At 37.8% G+C, this 19,602-nt stretch overlaps 1 protein-coding gene across 5 annotated transcripts in view; it reads right to left on the bottom strand.

Moving 5' to 3' along the window:
- The window catches only part of SMG1 (SMG1 nonsense mediated mRNA decay associated PI3K related kinase), a 98,240-nt gene that overhangs the window by 29,782 nt on the left and 48,856 nt on the right, over positions 1 to 19,602 (bottom strand). For all 5 annotated transcript variants that reach the window (XM_026520244.4, XM_026520243.4, XM_026520245.4 and 2 more), the window contains 17 exons: positions 19,297 to 19,458; positions 18,329 to 18,483; positions 15,637 to 15,779; positions 15,293 to 15,494; positions 12,217 to 12,326; positions 11,401 to 11,548; positions 10,875 to 11,034; positions 9,796 to 9,916; positions 6,573 to 6,821; positions 5,960 to 6,244; positions 4,710 to 4,854; positions 4,439 to 4,577; positions 3,231 to 3,461; positions 2,951 to 3,128; positions 2,252 to 2,413; positions 1,478 to 1,695; positions 1,010 to 1,164 (listed from right to left, as the gene is read on the bottom strand). In XM_026520244.4, the coding sequence (XP_026376029.1) occupies positions 1,010 to 1,164; positions 1,478 to 1,695; positions 2,252 to 2,413; positions 2,951 to 3,128; positions 3,231 to 3,461; positions 4,439 to 4,577; positions 4,710 to 4,854; positions 5,960 to 6,244; positions 6,573 to 6,821; positions 9,796 to 9,916; positions 10,875 to 11,034; positions 11,401 to 11,548; positions 12,217 to 12,326; positions 15,293 to 15,494; positions 15,637 to 15,779; positions 18,329 to 18,483; positions 19,297 to 19,458 (2,963 nt within the window). The remainder of the gene's footprint in view (positions 1 to 1,009; positions 1,165 to 1,477; positions 1,696 to 2,251; positions 2,414 to 2,950; positions 3,129 to 3,230; positions 3,462 to 4,438; positions 4,578 to 4,709; positions 4,855 to 5,959; positions 6,245 to 6,572; positions 6,822 to 9,795; positions 9,917 to 10,874; positions 11,035 to 11,400; positions 11,549 to 12,216; positions 12,327 to 15,292; positions 15,495 to 15,636; positions 15,780 to 18,328; positions 18,484 to 19,296; positions 19,459 to 19,602) is intronic.

A 19,602-nucleotide genomic window follows, 5' to 3' on the forward strand; every position in this document is an offset into this window, starting at 1 on the left:
AAAGAATGCACAGAATAGGAAAAAAATATTTGCAAATCATATATCTGAAAAGGGGCTAATGACCAGAACACAGAGCAAACTCCTAAATCGACATGAACAAAACCTCCAAACACCCAACTCAAAAATGGGAAAAAGACTTGAACAGACATTTCTCCTAAGAAGATACTCAAATGATCAAAAAGGCACACAAAAAGACGCTCAACATCATTACTGGTTAGAGCAATGCAAGTCAAAACCACAATGAGATACCACTTCACATCCATTAGGATGGCTACTATATTAAAAAAACAAGAAATAACAAATACTGGTGAGGATATGGAGAAAATGAACACTCGTGCACTTTTGGTGGGAATGTAAACTGGTGCAGGAAAACAGTTTGGTGCTTCCTCCACAAGTTAAACATAGAGTAACAATATGACCCAGGCAAATCTACTGGATCATACACAAAATAACTAAAAACAGGGGGTCAAACAGATACTTGTACACTAACGTTCACAGAAACACTGTTCTCAATAGCCAAAAGGTAGGAGCAACCCAAATGTCCACTAACAGATGACTGCAAAACAGAATGTGGTATATCCATACAATGGAGTGTTACTCAGTGCTAGAAGGAAGGAAATTCCAATACATGTTATAACATGGATGAACTTTCAAAACATGCTCAATGAAATAAGCCAGACACAAAGGAACAAATACCTTTGATTCCACTTACATGAGGTCCTCAGAGTAGTCAAATTCACAGAGACAGAAAGTAGAATAGGAATAAAAAGGCGCTAGGGTTAGGGGCAATGGAGAGTTAATGTTTAGTGGGTACAGAGCTTATGTTTGGGATGAGTAAGTTCCTGAAATGAACAGTAGTGCTGGTTGCAGAACACTGTACATATACTTAATGCGAATGAATTATACACTTAAAATTGGTTAAAATAACACACTTTATGTTTTGTATATTTTACATTAAAGGCGGGTGGGGGTAGCTTCATCTTCAGAGTAAAAGTGTACAAAAACATACTTCCGCAAGGTGTTGTTGTTCTGGACTCTCTTCACCTCATCTTCCAGCTGCTGGATCCGTCTCAGGACATACATGTGTTGCTGTAACAGAACTCCCAACCAGAGCTCATCCCAGAGAACAGTGACCCTGCGCAGCTCAGCCACAAGCATCTGGACCTGCACACACAGGACATCCGAATACGCTCATCTACAAGCTCACACACAGCAGTTTTGCAAACACTAGAAATTACAAGTTCCACATGTGCATCTTTTGTTCTTTATATATTCAGAGAACCTTGATTAGTGATTCTATAAATACAGATTTATAAAACCAATACTGAATTGTAAAGCCAATTTCGATTATTCTAAAAGCCTTTTTGTTTTTCAAGTATCATTTCCATGACAGTTTTTATGGGTTTTGTTTTCAGGTTGTTTGGTAGGGGGGGATATAATAAAAATTACTTAAAAACATACGAATTGTGTTTTGTACCTGTAACACCATAGTTGGGTTTGCAGAGGACAGCTTATCTACAATTTTGCTGTAGCAATCCTGCATCATGGCTTGGTCTTCATTTAATCCACTTTTAGGTTCATCCTTATTGCTATCCTGAGAAGCAGGAGGGCTTCCTCCCTCACATTCAGAAACCAGCAACTCTTCTCCTTGAATGTTGCCAAGTAAAGTTGGAATTGCAGACGAAAACTTATTTCCTATAAGAAAATGGAAGAATTAGGTACACTTTGGATGTTTCTCCTATGTGCATATGTTAAGGAAAACACTGGTAGTCCAGTCAACTCCAGAGCACTCACTTAATTAGTTTGCCTTCCATGCATTAAATTAACCAAAGATCATGGATATTCTGCCGTTTCACAAAGTAAGCTTTTATATTTATTAATATTATAAGCAAATGGAAGATAAATGAGGAAAAAAAATAAATGAGTCTCAATAAGTAAAGTTTTCTCGCAGCCAGAGTCTAGAGCTTGGTTTCATCCTTCTCTACCATTTACTCAGCTCATCGGTGAACCTCAGAGCACTGGCTCAATTTCTCTAAGCCTAAATGGGTTACTGTGAGACTGAAGAGCACGTGTAAAGCACATCCCCTAGTGCTAGACACAGCAGTTACTATCTCAATAAACAATAATTATTATTACTGAAAACCACAAATTCCATCAACTCTGTAACAGGAAGCTGAAAAAAATTTACCTAACGGACATTATCTGCAAAATAATTTGTACTTAAAGTAGCAGTATTTTAAATATTCCATACCTGAAGCCTGTGATTCAGTACTAAGTGATATGGTGCCCACAATCGCAGGGTACAGTATGAGATGCGGGGAATCTTGAGCCACTCGGCAGAGAAGGTTACAAATACTTTGGCGCACATATACTTCAGGATGGTTTAAGCGTGAGAAAAGCTGTGGGATAATTCCTTCAGGATAAGAAGAAAGAAGGGTACTTTAAAGTCAATAAAAACTGTCAACATAGTAGATGCAAAAGCATAAAACCTGATGTGTGTCAGAATCAGTTCTAAGGACCTCAAATTTCTCCCTGTGATAACAAAGAACCCTAACAATAGTTCTTGATTTGCAAGTTTGGTTAGGGTACAGAGCTATAATCAAAATGCAGAGTGATTCAACAATGTTCTGGCAAAATGTATTTTCTATGAATGCCTGTAAAAGACAGAGAATTTTTAACAAAGGACATACAAAAATTTTGAAACTTATTTTCATTACTGTCTCCAAAATTCATTTTGTGTCCATAAAGCTCCTGCCGCCTGTCAGCCTTCTAGTTCTCTGAAAGGTGGGAGAGAAGAGTATGTAACATGCAGTTCATAGTGTCCTATCAACTAATGTTAAGGTATTCTATAACACATTAAAATTATAAACATAAACAAACTACTTTTTTATTGTCTTATATATCCTACCCCGAAATAATTTTTCCTAAAATATTTTATTTAGACTATTACCTCTCCATGGAGCAGTAGGTGTTGTTTCCAAGCCATGTTCCAGATACTGCCTAAGCTCGCCGGCATGTTTGACAAGCAATCTGAGCAAGCGCAGTGTGGCCATCACAATCACATCATCAGTACTCTGCTCTGCTCTGTGACTTAAATGTAGCCTAGGGTCATCTTCATCTAAAGGAATCTAAGAGGGAAAGGTGAAAGGCAGAAATAAGAATACTGTTTTTGCGTGCTAGGACAGAAATGTCAAATATATTTTCTTAGAACCAAACACCAGGATACCTACCTGACCGGCATTGAGTTTAAGGAAAGTAAAATATGCACTGCAAGACAGCTTGTACAGGCTGAAGATTCTATCTACAACCTTTCTCCACACTTTAATAACTCCTTCTGTTGCACTTTCATCAAGTTCTGAAAGCCACGGGCAGCTTGAGATTAATTGACGCCAGATAACATCAACCATGTCATCTTCCTCATTATCTTCACTTTCTGTTATCTGAAGTGTTATGTCCTCATCCTGAAGAAAATTTGGGCGTAAAATGCTAATTTTTTTTAACACACAAAGAAAAGGAAGGGGAAAAGGTACACGATTTTCCTATCCTATGAAAGCATTTTTCTCATTTATAAAAAATAAAATTAATTCACATTTAGTTTCATACATGCTAAATCAATGTCATTATGCTCCTCTGTATGATGTATTTACTGATGTAGCTAATGAAGGATATAAGACTTTGTTTTTTGGTACTTTAAATGCGTCTAAGTTAAAATACAATATGCTACCTGCAGAACATTAAATGTAATCTGTTCAAAAGTTTGAGGCTTGAATGTATACAGAATCCACTCACAACAGACTTTACTCTCTTTATAAAAGTAATGCGCACGTACATAACGCCAGCTCGGGCAGACACTGATACATGCTGGTCTAGAGCAAGATGAGTCAGTACAGTTTAGCCTATGAAATAAATCCAAACTTTTAAAAAGTCTATCTAAAAACTCAATAACTCTTAACATTCTAGAATTAACGGAATTTTGAGCTGAGAGGGAATAAATCCTACAGCTCATTTAGTCTACTAGTTTTCAACTCTGGCTATGAATTAGAATCACCTAGTAAGCTTAAATACACACACCCACGTCCCACTCAGAATATCTGGGGTGGTATTCAGGCACTGGTGTACTTTAAAAGGTCCCAAGCTAGTGTTAAGAACCTAATGTCTGATCAAAACAACAATTAAAAGAGAAACTTAATTCACATAAAACCAACTTCACCTATTGTAACAGGACCTTAAGGAAATGATTTCTCAAGGTATTACATTCTGCTTAGAAAAGTATAACTCACTTTCACTTTAAAACTCAAAGTTTTGATTTGTAACAGTAACTGCCTAAACCCCATTCGACATTTAATTAAGTATATGTGATCAACCTTTTCAAAATCAATGAATTAAAACAGTGATCTTAACACCATTTCTCCCGAACACTGTATGATGTTTTCCTTGCCTGAATCCCTGCTGGCCGACACACAGCCTGTCCAAGAATACCATATATTCTCTCTTTTTCTTCTTCAGTTATAGTGTCTGGAAGCAGATTCTGAACTTCAGATTTTTCTCTAGGCAGCAGACGAACGCCTTCTCCCTGACTATAAAAATAAACAAGTCACTGGTTCCAGCTACCAAAATTTGTCATGTCAAGCTACCAAAACATGACAGCAGACATTTCAAATCTTTATCTTGCAATGCATTAAATAAACAACACATTTCAACATACATACCTGGCATTATCAACCACCTTTCTGCCCCACCTATAAGCCCAACTAGCCAATGCTGCCCAGGATTTGGCTACTTCAGGTGCCTGTACTGAAGACAGGTGATACAACTGTCCCAAAATGAAGTCAGGTTCTCCAACTCCAATATGTACTGCCATAATGGACCCAAAAAAAAAAAAAATAATAATAATAATAATGAAAGGACTCAGCAATGTTACATTCATAAATTTCAAACAGCATTCCTACCAACGTTGTAGGGATTTATTACTTGTAAGCTATCACTAAGTTCCAGAATATTACAGTAAAAATTTGATCAAAGAACACATTTTTACTATGCTTTTTCTAAAAGGTTCATATATTGAAATCAATCACTCGGCTTCACAAGGCAGCTTAAATTATCACCTTGTAAACCACATAAATATCTTTCCTGACAACACAGGTGTCACATGTGTTGTACAATGTCTTGAATTCTAGGTATAACTGGCTCTTTCCTTGTGATTGGTTAAGCTTGAACATTCTGGCAAAGATAATATATAGGTCATCAGTAAACAATCTCATTCAGTCAGAAATTCATGAGGTAAATATCTTTATTCACAGTTTAGAAATGAAGAAATCACCTGCTATAATGCCATTCGACACATCACTTATGAATATCAAGACTGTAAAGTTACATAGATTATAATTATTTTACAAGACCAACGTAAGTAATTAAAATTCTAGGCTTCATAACAAAAATAAAAGTATATTCTTATCAGTAAAGAGGTTAACTATCTCCCACTCTGTAAAACTTGGACAGAACAGACACTCCAACACTGAATGAACTACCCTATTTGTCAAGGACCTTTCTGTTACTAACACTACTGTCAGAATGTGAAACTTTCATCTTTCTATAGTTTTTGTGCTCTACCAGCCAAGGAGACCACAGGCAACTACTATGTATCTTTCTTGCTCCTCCCAGTGTGAGGTGGAATTTACATATCTGGAGCAGGACCCTGCCGGCAAAAACATCTAAGTCCATAAAAGCACTGTGGCTTGAGAAGGCCCAAGGAACAGAGCAGAGTTAGGTGACCTCCACAGTGGCATTAGATACTAAAGAAATGTGTTTTAGTTATTTCAGGACAGTATAATATACTAAATTTCCACGCGAACAATTTTTGTGGCAAGTTACGGCCAGCCTAACATTGTAAACTTTAAAATAGTGGAGAAGTAACTTCTAAAATTGTTATTTTAAAGCTAGTAAAATAAAGAAATCCTACCTGTAGATTCGCTCTCAATCCGAGGATACTCTTCTTCCATTGTATTAACAGATGGCAGTTCTATTAAAGCAAGTATGTTTTTAGACAGAGTAGAAAGACCTGTGAAGTTCTGCTGTTGCTGAGCTCTGTAAACCTGTTTCAGCTGCCCTGAAATTTCTTTCCATTCTGCCTGGATCCATTTAGCCAGTGTCAGAATTGACTTGGCAACTGCATATTCGGCTTTGGCAGACTTGCAGAAAGATATGGCACAAGAACTCAACATTTCCATTGCATGTGTTGACTGGCCTACAGAAAACAAAAAACCAGCCCTTAGAAGTCTTAGATGCAAAGGATTGACAGTACTTCAGGGTAAAGTAACAATGTAAATTCAGTGGTAATCAATGATCTCTAGAAACACTTCTTACTTTGATACACTATAACAAAATTACCTCTTCCTAAAGCACCAAATTACAGAGGTAAGTCAATTACAGGTAATTTACTATTCAAAATGCAAATATTCTGCCACAGCTGAAAAAAAAAAATCAACTTTTCTATTACTGCCTTAAATCATACACATTTTCATACACATGATTTTCATTTTAGTCATACATAAACCACAGTTCATTTTACTAACCTGCTGTATATAGCAATTTGGTTTTTTCAATGTCAAGTTCAGGCCCCCATTTTTCATCCACTTCACCTTGAGTTGATAGTTTTTTAAAATGCTGGACTAAATCCTGTGCAGTAGTAGTCTTTCCCAGCTGAACCTCACTACACTGTGCCAGCAGTCTTGTTGCAAGTGACACATTCCCTCGTTTTCTAGCAAATTTTGCTGCTGTTAGACCTAACTCCATGAGATGGCTTCTAATTGGAACTGTTTGTTCTGGAAAAAAGAAAACGTTTCATTAGTCCCTTATTGGTCTAACCCAGACTGCACGGAAACATAGCCAAAAATTCTTCCCCAGCCATTTTCCCTTCCCTACCAACTCCCAAAATAAAGATAACTCATTTTTCGTTACCTTTAAATCTCTAGCAGCTAAGCATAGTACTTGGCATATAATAAACAGTACGTTTGTTGAAATAAATGTAAGCAAACGATGAAGCAGACAAAGTAAAAATCATTCGCTACGAGAAATCAGCTTTTCAGTTTCTTGATCTTTTTAGTAAAGAGCCTAGTCCAAAGGGTGGGGAAAGAGAATAAGGCTAGACCATCTCTTGTTGTGTAAGTACCCTCTGCCCGTCTATCATGCCATTCTCTCCTGGTTCACTCCTACCTTTCTGAAGAATCCTCAGTCGCCTTCTCATCCACTACCCATCCATTAAAACTGATGTTCCTCAGGGTCAGTTCTAGGCTCTCTACTCTTCTCACTCTGCATATTCTCCCTGGACAATATCATCTGCTCCTGTAGCTTCAATTACCCTGTAAACGCTGGTGACTCTTGAATCTTTTATCTCTGGCCAGACCTGACATCTGAGTCCCACCTGCCTACCAGCCACCTACCCTCAGGTATTTCAAGGGCAATTTTAACCTGTGTCAAGTGGAATCCATTTTCTACCACCCTCCAAACCTTCTACTTTCTTCTCCTGTTATTCCTTACTCAAGGAAAGGCACGTGATCAACCTGGCTACCTGAGCAGGTGCCTGCCAGTCATCTTAAGACTTTACTTGCAGCCCTCATATCATATTTATTTTTTTCTATCCCTACTACCACTACCTTGGTTACTCTTAGCAGGAAATTCAGCCTAACTGGTCCCTCTGCCCCCAGTCTTACCCTCTTCTAGTCCATTCTCCAACCTGCAACTGAAATCATCTTACACAAAGGTAAATCTGAACACGTAACTTCCCTTTGATGGCTTCCCACTATTCCCTTGACAAAACCCCAACTCCTCAATTTGCCTTGAAAGGCACTGATGTCTTATGTTTCATTCCAATCTCCATCTCCCTCAGCTTCTTCTCTTCCCACTCTCCCTTAGGCAAACTGTCATCTAAGAATCTTTTGTTACTGCTGCTGGCCTTCACCTGTTTTTTTCCAACCAGTCTACTGCCTTCCATCTCATCCCTACCTCCCTCAAGTAACAGCTTAAATGTTACTTCCTCCCCAAATCCTGTTCTGACTGATCCCTAGAATTAAATTGATGCCCTTGTTATGTTCTTTTAAGCACAATGTACATTCACTTCCACTTAGCACACCATACTGCCGTCCCTTGTTTGATGTCAGTTTTCCCTACTAGACTCTAGAATCACTGTGGTCCCTGGAATGCAGAAAACAGGCTTGTCTTGTTCACCGTTACATCCCAACTTTGAGCACAATACCTGGCAGAAAGCACACACTTCATAAGCACTTGCTGAAGAAGGAAAAGAAATGAGGAGTGGAGTTCTGTCTCCAACTGTAACTGCTGGGTTACTGATTTTTTATTCCCAATTTTAAAACTTGTTTAATAAGGGAAGGATGAGAAAGAAGATGATATTTGTAGTCCTATTATATGCCATGCTCTGTGCTAGGGCTTGTATATGCCTTGCCTCATTTCCTATAATCCTTACAAGAATCTCCTGTGCAAGGCCATACCCATAACTGAAGAGGAAAGTGACTCAGAAGTTTAATGACTTGCCCTAAGGGCCTTCCATCTGCAAATGCTGGGCTAAAGATCCAACCCAAGTGTATGCGGCAAGGAGGATCCAGGTGAGTCACAGTTCCCAGTAATCACTCCGCAATCCAAGTCCATACCCCAGCAAAACCTTATTTGAAATTTAACACACAAATGTATTCAGTAACCTTAGCTACCACATTTTCAACTAAAATTCTACAGAATTCTGGCAACTTTTCCATTTTTAAACAATAAAGTAAATTGCTAGCATCCCTTTAACATGACAGACATTTTTCTTAAAAATGAGACCTACTAAAAAAATAACATAAAAATTTTTTAAATTAAAAAATAAAAAAATGAGACCTACTAAAAAAAAGAGAGACCTACTAATATTTATACAAGTACTACTTCCGTAACTATTCATTTGGAGTGTTTAAAACTTAACATTTGCAATATATTGTACCTGACATAGAATCTGTATCAGAACAAATAAATAAAAAATGGGCAAGATCTGAACACTTAACAAAGTAAGATATACAATGGCCACTATGCAAATGAAAACATGTTCCATCTCATTAATTACCAAGAAAATGCAAATCAAGCCACAATGAGGTACTATTATACACTGGCACCAGTGACTAAAATTAAAGACCAGCACTACCAAGGATGTAAATGCCAGAAGAAATGTACAAACACTTTCTAAGAAAATGCCAAACTATTTTTAACACTGAACTATATGACCCAACAATTTCACTCGTAGGGGTTTACTCAAGAGAAACACAAATATACATTCACCCAGAGACCTGTACATGAATTTCATAGCAGCTTTATACATAATAGTCCAAATTTAAAAATAAACAACTCCAATATCAACCAAAAGACCCAGAGATCAATTACAGTATAGCCACAGAATGGGCAGTACTCAACAACAGGAAGGATCACAGTACTGCTACACAAAACACAGGGGAACCTTAAAAATAAAATGCTGAACAAGAGAAGTCAGACAAGAGAGCTGGATGATTCCATTTATATGAAACTTTAGTAAAGACATGTCTAATCTACAGTGATAGACAACAAATCAGTGCTTGTCCAGGACAGGACAGATGTCAGGGAAGAGGCATAAGGAAACCTTATGAGGTAAGATCAGTGTTCTGTATCTTGATTGTATTGGTGGTTACACTGGTGAAGATGTGTCAAAACTCATGGAACTGTACACTTAAAATGTGTAAATTATATCTCAATCAAAGCTATTTAAAAAAACAACCTAATTACCTTTTATCCTCTCCAACAACTGACTCTGGTACATGGTATATCTTAATGCCTGCATCCATGGCCTCACATCATGCTGTTTACATGAACGTAGAGCTTCACTGAAGAGTGGAATAAGACAATCCTGACAAAGAAAAATCAAAACTACTTAATGTAAACAGCCTCTCTATATGTTTATAGGTTGAGGTAAGCTGCATCCCCCATAAGCCGGCTACTCCAGGCTCATCTATTAAACTCTCCACTTTCTTCACTAGCTTCTAATCACAAGAGGAAAAACACTCTAAGACACTCTAAGAGCAAAATCCTTGCTTTGCAAAAAAAAAAAAAAATAAGTCCAATTTACCAATACTTATCAATAAAGCACATTTTTATAAAAAATGAACACCAGAGTTACTATAAAGCAGAAGTTGAATTACAGAGAAACGTAAAACTACTGCTTTATAAGCAGATTCTCAAAGACTAGAATTCCCTTGGGACAGGCCCGTCTTTGGTTAAACTTTACCCTATTTGGGAAGAGAATGAGGTGTCTTCATTACTATTACCAACTTTTTCTTTTAAAGTAAGTTCTTCACCCAACGTGGGGCTTGAACTCACAACTCTTGAGATCAACAGTAGCACGCTCTACCAACTGAGCCAGTCAGGTGTCCCTAAGAGACTCTTTGCTTTAATCAAATCTAAAATTTATAACACCTGTCAATGGAAAACATATTTACATACACCAACCCCCCCCCTTCTTCCAAAAAGAAAAAAAAAGAATGAAAGAAAAGAAAAAAATTAATTAGCCATCCTTGAAATGATGTATCTTAGGTTCCTCCATCTGCCTCACACATTTCTCAAATGAAAATATGCCTGAAAATGGCATTTTAGATTTCTGGATTTACTAGTTTGTCCAACAAATGGTTGTGGGATTGAGCCCCATGCCAGGCTCGTCGCTCAGCGGGGAGTCTGCTTGAGATTCTCTCCCTCTGCCCCTTCTCCATGCTCTTTCTCTCAAATAAATAAATTAATATTTTTTAAAAATTCTACACGAATGCCTATAAATGGTCAGAAGAATATCCTGATAAGGATACACATATACACACCTCTGTTGAAAGTCTGTTAGAAACTGTGTTCTCCAAAGCAGAAGAGCAATACAGCTGTAAGGTACTTAGAACTGGCAGAGACTGTGAAACTGTTAAAGTAGAAAGTCTCAGTGGTCCAATAGCTATGCGGGAGGTTTGCTTCAAGTACTTTACCACATTTCTGAAACAAGATATTCACTGTCAATTAATAAGTGAGATTTTCCAACCTGGGTAATCACTGAAGGGATAAGGTAGTTTGATAAGATGCTACTATACTGGCATCCAAAGAGGAGGAAGGAAGAGGAACTGTCTGCCCTTTAGTAAAATGACATAAGCAAGTCAAGACATGCTTCTGGGGATTTCTACAGTTTATTTAGTTTCAACCTCTATATATGTTGCCAAGTGGCATCCATGTATCATGACTTCTACAACTAAAATGAAGCTATCGTGACTAACATTGTAGTGATCACGTGACTCCTCCCCAAAGTACATACGTTTACCATATGGTATACACAGTACACATTAACCTCCCTAGGATTAAACTTACTCAGTTATGGACTGCCACTTCTGATCTTGTTCTATATGGTTTAACGCAGTTGCCAAACAAACAGAACTTCTCAACAACTGTACTTCAATGGATTTCTGAAGTTCCCTTGGATCCGGACTTAACATGTTAGGAAGCAGTTTTTTCATATCTACAGAAGTTAAATAAATTCCATTAAGTTAATTTGCTTTTAATGTCTAAGAGTGATGAGATATTTTGACAGTTTTAAAAAGTTATCACCAATGAATACATTCTTTCACATTTAAATTGAGGCAGCTAAACACTATGATTAAGCATTTCTGATAGCCATATAAAAATTACAGTCCACATTCAAATTGTATCCCAGATTTGCCTCAAAACAGCTGATTTCCAAAGTTCAAAAATCAGTAAATCAACCTACTACATTTTAAAGGGGCAAATCTAGCCCTACGTTGCAAATCTTACCAAATCCAGCAACTCAGTGCTAACACACAAATTACTCACAATACTAACTTTAGTGTAATATTTTACAGAATGTTCCAAGCTGCAGTAAGGAAGTTAATGAACCACATTAAGAAGTCAAGAAAAATATTTAGCTTTAAGACTATTTAAACTTTTTCAAACGTGGCTAGATAAATCTCAAAGTTTAATTTTACTTAAACTGTTTTCATTTGCCAAATCAAATATAAGTAAAACAGACGCAAAGATGTTCCTTCACATAGAATTCTGCCCCAAAATAAATGTGCAAAAACTTCCAGATTTTCCATTAAAATAGTAAACCAAACATCTTGAGCAACTTGTCTATAAAACACTTAATTCTAAGATTATTATTTCAAATACCTATTTTCTCTTTTGATCCTCCAGCAAGTAGATTGATATTTTCTCCTGGTAACAATTCTAATTGTTCAGTACATTCAACAAATTCTCCAGATTCAAAACTGCTTAGTGATCTGTAATTAAAATACCAGTTAGCTAGCTTGCATTACACCTATTCAACCTGTGGGACTATTAAAAAAAAGTAGAACAAATTCTAGAAAAACACAGCACAGTTACATAGCATTCTCTTGATGGGGTTCCTTCTACATAGGTCATCATTTTTTACTTGTATTTTGAAGATGTGACTACTGATTTAATTGGCACTAAAACTGGGAGTGGCAAACCAGAAAGCCACGGCAATAGTCATTCAGAGTTTAGCATACTCACCCTTCCATGTTTCCTTCCTCTTTTTGTAGTCTGTTATCCTCAGAGGCCCATCCAACCAACTGACAGATCTCTGTAGAGCAATGCCAACATCTGATTCTCCCCTAACTACCTCTAAGTTTGCTACATGGCCCCATCCCCCACCCAAAGCCCAGGCCCCTGGAAGGCTCCTGTTCTATTACCTCAGCTTTCCATCCTCATCCTACCTTTTACTGCTGGCCTCCCTCCCTCTCTTCCCTTCTCCAGCGTGTTTCACGGAAGCTGTTTCTCTTCTTTCAAAGAATTCTTCCTTTCCATCTCCTTATATCACCTGAAAAAGGTGGAGCCTCGGAAACTCCTTTATTCTTGTATCATCAATGCTAGGACGAGAGGCCTTCTAGCTCCCTACCTACTGCTGCTACTTTCAGAATATTCACTCTGTTCCCATTCCTACTATAGCTGCTTTCCAACCAAGATGATTCAGTTTCTTAATCTCTCTCTTCTCCATTAATCACTCATCTTTTCCTGTCCCTCTCACTGTGTCCCCACCCTCACAATGCAGCCTGAATCCAGCACTAGAAATCCAGCACTAGGAACATCAAAGACTGCACCTGCCTCCTCCTTATAAGCTCCAAGCCTGGACCAAGGCAACCGGGCACTTCCCATGTGAGCCGCAACTGATGAACTGTCGAGGTATGGTGACAACACCTTTATCATTCCTGCCACTACAGGGTCTGAGTCCTCTCCAGTGTCAGGTTCCATGTGTCCCCACCAGGCTCTACAATGCCCTCACACTCTCAGCTAATGACTGACTCCTCAAAACAAACATACACACACACACAGCCCCACGGGTTTTCATTTCCTCTATTCTTACCCTTAATCCACCATCTACACGTTCCAAAACTCTGTCCATATCCAACTACTTTCCTTGGGTGCAAAAAAGGTGGGGCCCAGTTAATCCTTCGATCAATGTTCTTTATCCTGTTTCTTCAACCTCTGCTTTCTAGTCACTCCTTCCCTTGAGCTTAAAAGAACACTTTCTCTAATACTTTAAATACAAAACATTCTCCTCCAGCCATAGGTTCCTCTCCTTGACTTCACGAAAAACTCACTTCCCAAGTAACCTTTAGAGCTTTTTCGATTTCCAAGTTTCTTCAACACTCAATAGTAGTCAGCCTAGCTGCTTCTCCTTCTCTCTCTACAAAGCTCTTCTTGCGTGCAGTCTCTGGAGCTCCTGACCAGGCGCACTACCCCAGTCTGGTTCTCCTACATCTCAGACTCTTCCTCCCTCAATGCCTTTGTTTTTATCGATGGCTTCCTCTCCCCTCCGGTAACAAAGATGCTCGTAAGGATTCTGACCTTGGTCCTCTTTACTTTTCACTCACCCATCTCCAGAGCTTTATCTGTAACTTGGTCGCTTACAAAGGCTCTGGAGTAAAGAGAAGGTAAAGAGGGTCTTTTACTGTCACCTAATGATCCCCAAATCATTCTCTAGCTTAGACTTTTCTCCTTTGCTCCAAATCCAATTCTTAACTGCTTATTAAACAATCTCCTCTGCATGTTTCACATGCACCTTAAACACACCCCATTGTTCTGGGTGCTCCTACTTCAATTAATAGTGCCTGTTCTCCCTCTACCTTTGTCCCACAGATTAGTGGTCTACCCTTGCCATCCACCTCCAGTCTCTTCACAACAAAGCAGAGTGAACCACGAAGTCAGATCCGGACATCCCTCTCCCGTTCAAATCTCACCTAGGATTGTCTCTCTTATTAGGAGTCAAAAGTCCTTCTCAACAGTTCCCACCTACTCTCTACCCTTATCTCTTATTATTCACTCTGCTTTCAACAAGAGTCGCCTCCGGGGCATTTCCAGAACACTCAAAGTACATCTTTATTCTATCAGATCTGTTTCTCAAGTCTTTGCTCAAATGTCCTGATGGCATTCCCAACTTTGTCTGTGTGTCTCCTCCAGAAGGGAGCTCCTCAAGGGTCAGAATTCGTGTTTCGTGAAATGTTGCACCCCACTGACTGGCATATAGTACATGCTCAATGGAGAAATTACCCATTAACACATTCACTCTCTAGAAGCTGAGCTTCTCAATGGGAAGGACAGCTAATGACCCCTGTGTCCCAGCCACTTACCAGTATACAAATTTTGAAAACCCACATATATTTTGTGGGTTTTTTAAATTAAATTTTTATTTATTTAAGTAATGTCTACACCCAATGTGGGACTCGAACTCATGACCCCAAGATCAAGAGTCGCATGCTCTACCGAATGAGATAGCTAGGCAACCCCAGTACATATATTTTGAATTAAAGGATTAATAAATGCGGAGAGGAACAAGAAGAAAAAAAGACAAGAAAGGGAATTTAACTTATGAATGTTCATAAACTTTGCCCTCTTTAGAATATTTTCAATCAATTCAAACATAAGTTAGAAACAGTCATCAAATGTGACCCTTTCTAAAGCAGTTACAAATTTCTCTTCATATTTATTTTGTAAGCTCTAAGAATCAATACTGAATGACTGTTTCGACAGTGACAAGACTGATTTTCCACTGCATGAATACCTTCCTCACCACTGTTGGTTTCTCATTGTAGTCATTTCAAACAGCAATATTATTAGAACTTCAAATATCTTGCAATAGTGGATATGACCAATTTTAATATTTTTCTGCCATAGAAGAAGACTTTAAAGCTACTGAAAATTTATTTAAATGAAAAAAAGTCCTTACTTAATGTAGTTGAAATCAGCTTTCAGGTTGAGAGAAGTACTGCTGGTACTCTTCTTCAAGTCGTGGATGGCATTCTGCCACTCCTGTACCGCAGCCCAATCGGCAATGGAGATGTAGCACTCACATGCTTTATTTCCCAAATAATTTATAACCTCAGGGGAAGAGTCAGTTGGCTTGGACAGCACAGTTTTTCTGGACTCACCTGAGTGAATGTATTTTATAAAATAGAGAAATCCAGAACAGTTATAAATATTTTAAAGAGCACAAAAATCTAAAAATACACAGTAAGATCGTCAGTACAAACTACCTGACTACAACCTTTTATTTAAATACCAAGTGCTCACCGTTCAGAGAATGTTTGGGGCTGGCACTGTTACGCCCACTGTTGGCCAATGTGAGAACAGATTTGTCAAAGCTGGAGATGCAGCAATCGACCCCTGTCATGGCGCACAAGTGCTCCTGGTACTCCACAGAGGCCTTTTCAAACCTTTAATGCAAATTCAAACAGTCTTTATTTTTTATTATCCACAAACTTCAGTTCCAAAAAAACAAACAAAAAGGTAATCACTCAACAAATTGAGCAGGGAAATAAATACACTGAGTGGAGACAATGAGTTATTTTGTGTGGGGTTGGGGTGCACAAAATTAGATTTTTTTCCACACAACAAATGAAAATAAATTAAAAAAAAAAAAAAAAAAAAAGGCAGAGGCGCCTGTGTGGCACAGTTGGTTGGGCGTCTGACTCCTGGTTTTGGCTCAGGTCATGATCTCAAGGTCCTGAGATCGAGCCCCACAACAGGTGCCGCGCTTAGTGCAGAGTCTCCTTTGAGACTTCCACCCTCTCCCTCTGTCCCTCCCTACCGTAAGCATATCTCTAATAAATAAATAAAATCTTAAAAAAAAAAAAAAAAAGGCAGCATAAAATAACAGAGGGGGCGCCTGGGTGATTCAGTCAGTTAAGTTTCTGCCTTTGGCTCGGGTCATGATCTCAGGGTCCTGGGATCAAGCCCCACATCAGGCTCCCCGCTTATCAGGGAGTCTGCTTCTCTCTCTCTCTCCCTCTTCCCCTTCCCACTGCTCCGTCTCTCTCTTTCTCTCTCTCAAGTAAATTAATAAAATCTTAAAACAACAACAACAACAGCAACACAAAGGTATCCTTCACTTAAAAAAAAAAACAACAGAAAATATTGGTAAGTATCTGATCTCAATGTACACAAAGGCTAAGTAGAATAAATCTCTATTTTTTTTTAAAGATTTTATTTATTTATTTGATGGGCGCGGGGGGAGGAGGGGCAAGCAGAGGGAGAGGGAGAAGCAGGCTCCCCACCAAGCAGGGAGCCCGATGTAGGGCTCGATCCAAGGACCCTGGGATCATGACCCGAGCTGAAGACAGACACTTAACCGACAGAGCCCACCAGGCGCTCCAAAGAATAAATTTTTGAAGAATTCATAAAGTAACAGATACTAATGACACAATTTGAAACTTCTAAGTACCAAAACCACCATAAATATTAAAAACAAATTACAAATCAAGAAACTAGACAGCATCAACAATCTTGCTGTCTAATAAAATCTCACAGATCAAGAAAGGAAAAAATAAGAGTCCATGAAGACATAATCTATGTTTTTAAAAATCACAAATGATCAAGAGAACATATGGGGAAAGTCCTACTCTTGATCACTAATAAACAAATGTAAATTAAAACTATCTTCACTGATGATGGTGGCAGAGCTGTTGTTTTTTAGTGACCCTCAGTATTCACAAAGGTGAAAGGAAGGGATTATTATTGTTTTCTGTACAGTAACTCAGCAAAAGAACATACTATAAGCCTTTTGGCCTATAGCCTTTCTTCTAGTAAATCAACTTGTAGGAATGAATTCAAAGAAAATAAACATAATTATATAAAGAATTAAGTGCCATAATGCATTAAGATTAGTTTAAAAAAATCAAAAATAATCTTATCGTCCAAAAATAAGGAATGTTAAATTATACTGCACTCACAAAAAATACAACTGTGTCATTAAAAATAGCACTGTAAAATATTTAACATGGCAAAATATTTTTTAAAATAGTGCTGAGTAGCAAGAGCAAAATGAAACCAGCAAAAACACAACTATTTCTGGGAAAAGTGGGGACAAGACTGAATATGAAAGAAAAAAAGAACTAAAAAGGCACATCCATCAAAACTAACAGTTATCACTGGCAGATGGAATTATGAGCAGTTCTTTATTTCCTACATTTTCCAGATTTGGTAAAAGTGACATAAATATACACAGACTATTATGGTTCATGTTCATTTACCAAGCAAAATGTTGAGTGCGCAGGGCTAATGAGCAAGTACTCTAGCTTGTACCAGACTCTGACATGAAAGGTTATCAATTAAGAATCAAGCTCAAAAATATTTATAAAACAAGTATGGGGCGCCTGGGTGGCTCAGTTGGTTAAGCATCTGATCCTTGATTTAGGCTCAAGTCATGATCTCAGGGTTGTGAGATCAAGCCCCGCATCAGGCTCTGTGCTGGGCATGGAGCTTGCTTGGGATTCTCTCTCTCCCTCTCTTCCCAGGAAGGAAGGAAGGAAGGAAACAAGGAAAGCAGGGAGGGAGGGCGGGAAGGAAGGAAGAGAAAGAAAAATAAGGAAAAGAAAAAAGAAAGGGAAGGAAGGAAGGAAGGAAGGAAGGAAAGAAGGAAGGAAGGAAAGAAGGAAGGAAGGAAGGAAGGAAGGAAGGAAGGAAAGAAAGAAAGAAAGAAAGAAGAAAGAGAAAGAAAGAAAGAAGAAAAAAGATATTTATAAAACAAGTAATTGGCAGATCTTATTTTAAGGAAGATTTCTTACTAATCCATAAATAAGAGAGTCGTAAGTTTTGCTGCTACTTAAACAACAGACTAAAGATGACTCCTAGTAAAGTGACTTCTAGCAATTTTCAATTGCTGAAACTGAACAAAGCTGTTTTAACATTTAACTACAGTGTTAGCCAGGAATACAGATTTCAGTGTAAAGACATTCTATCACCTATTTCCCTCCTTCCAACTTACCTCCCTTCAGCCTGTTGGGCCACAGAATTAATCCAGAGAAGATTCTTTCCAACGATGGAAGATGACCAGACAGCAATTCCCTGTATAGCTTCAGGACAATGAAGCTCACACAGTGCTTCTACCACCATCATGATGGTTACTTCCAATTCATTCCCCTGAAAGTTCATTCAGAAAAATTAATCATAGACCTCAACACCATTAAAATTCAAATATCTACTGAATTTACAAATACTGATCACAGTCTAAGCCCATTTAAAGGCAAATGTATTTAACAAATATTTTTACAACTGTATTCTATTATTAGGTTAGAATTCTTGAAAATTTACATATAATGTATCCACAAAAGGTAACTAACACAACCTTAACAGTACATGGGTGTCAATCTTCACAAGCTAAAAAGTTACCCAAATATTTAAACTATGGTATCTGTAGGAGTAACATATGAAGTAAATAAATGCAGAGCAAAAATCAAATACAAATAACCATGAATTAAAAGATAATTAATTTCATGTCTGAATACTGCTTACTGATATTATATCTAATTAATAAACATTTGCTATTTTTGGATTCCACTTACTGAACCCATTTATAAACCATCACTTTCCCCATATAACATTATATATACCTTTGCATACATTATAAATTACATATACTTTCCCATACATTGTACAATTCTTAAAAATTATGATGAGAATTATTTCTTCTACAAATTTCTAAGAATTACCTTTAAAGTTCCAACTCCTTAAACATAAGTAATACATATTTTGACATGTTCTAAGTACAAAATATGAATAGATGACTTTGGAAGTTATTGCTTTTACAAAATATTGAATCAAAACCTTTGAAATATAAGTTTTGAATGAACAGAAATTTTAACTTATTTCATCCACAGATTAAATCACAATAAAGGAATTAAACTCAAATTTTTCTGATTAACAGATTTAAAGTTAACTCCAAATACACTTTACCTGAGATAGATTTGTCTTCATTTCTGTAAGCAAGTCAAAGCCATGTCTCACTGTCACAGCGGGCTGGCCTGCCAACAACCCAACCCTCATAATGGAGAGTCGAATCCGCGTCAGCCAGTCTTGGCAAGTTTGGCGATTGGTATAAAAAAAAGTCCTAATGACCTTTTGAATAAAGAAAAAGAAGAGTTCAGGATTGGTTAACAGTCTAGGTATAAATGTCTCAAATACACAAGAGTATTGTGATTTCAGCTCTACACGCACTGCCAGGCTTGCCCATGAAACTGCTACAAAGCAACACTCAGCCCA

Source organism: Ursus arctos, unplaced genomic scaffold (assembly GCF_023065955.2).
Source record: "Ursus arctos isolate Adak ecotype North America unplaced genomic scaffold, UrsArc2.0 scaffold_57, whole genome shotgun sequence".
NCBI lineage: Eukaryota > Metazoa > Chordata > Mammalia > Carnivora > Ursidae > Ursus > Ursus arctos.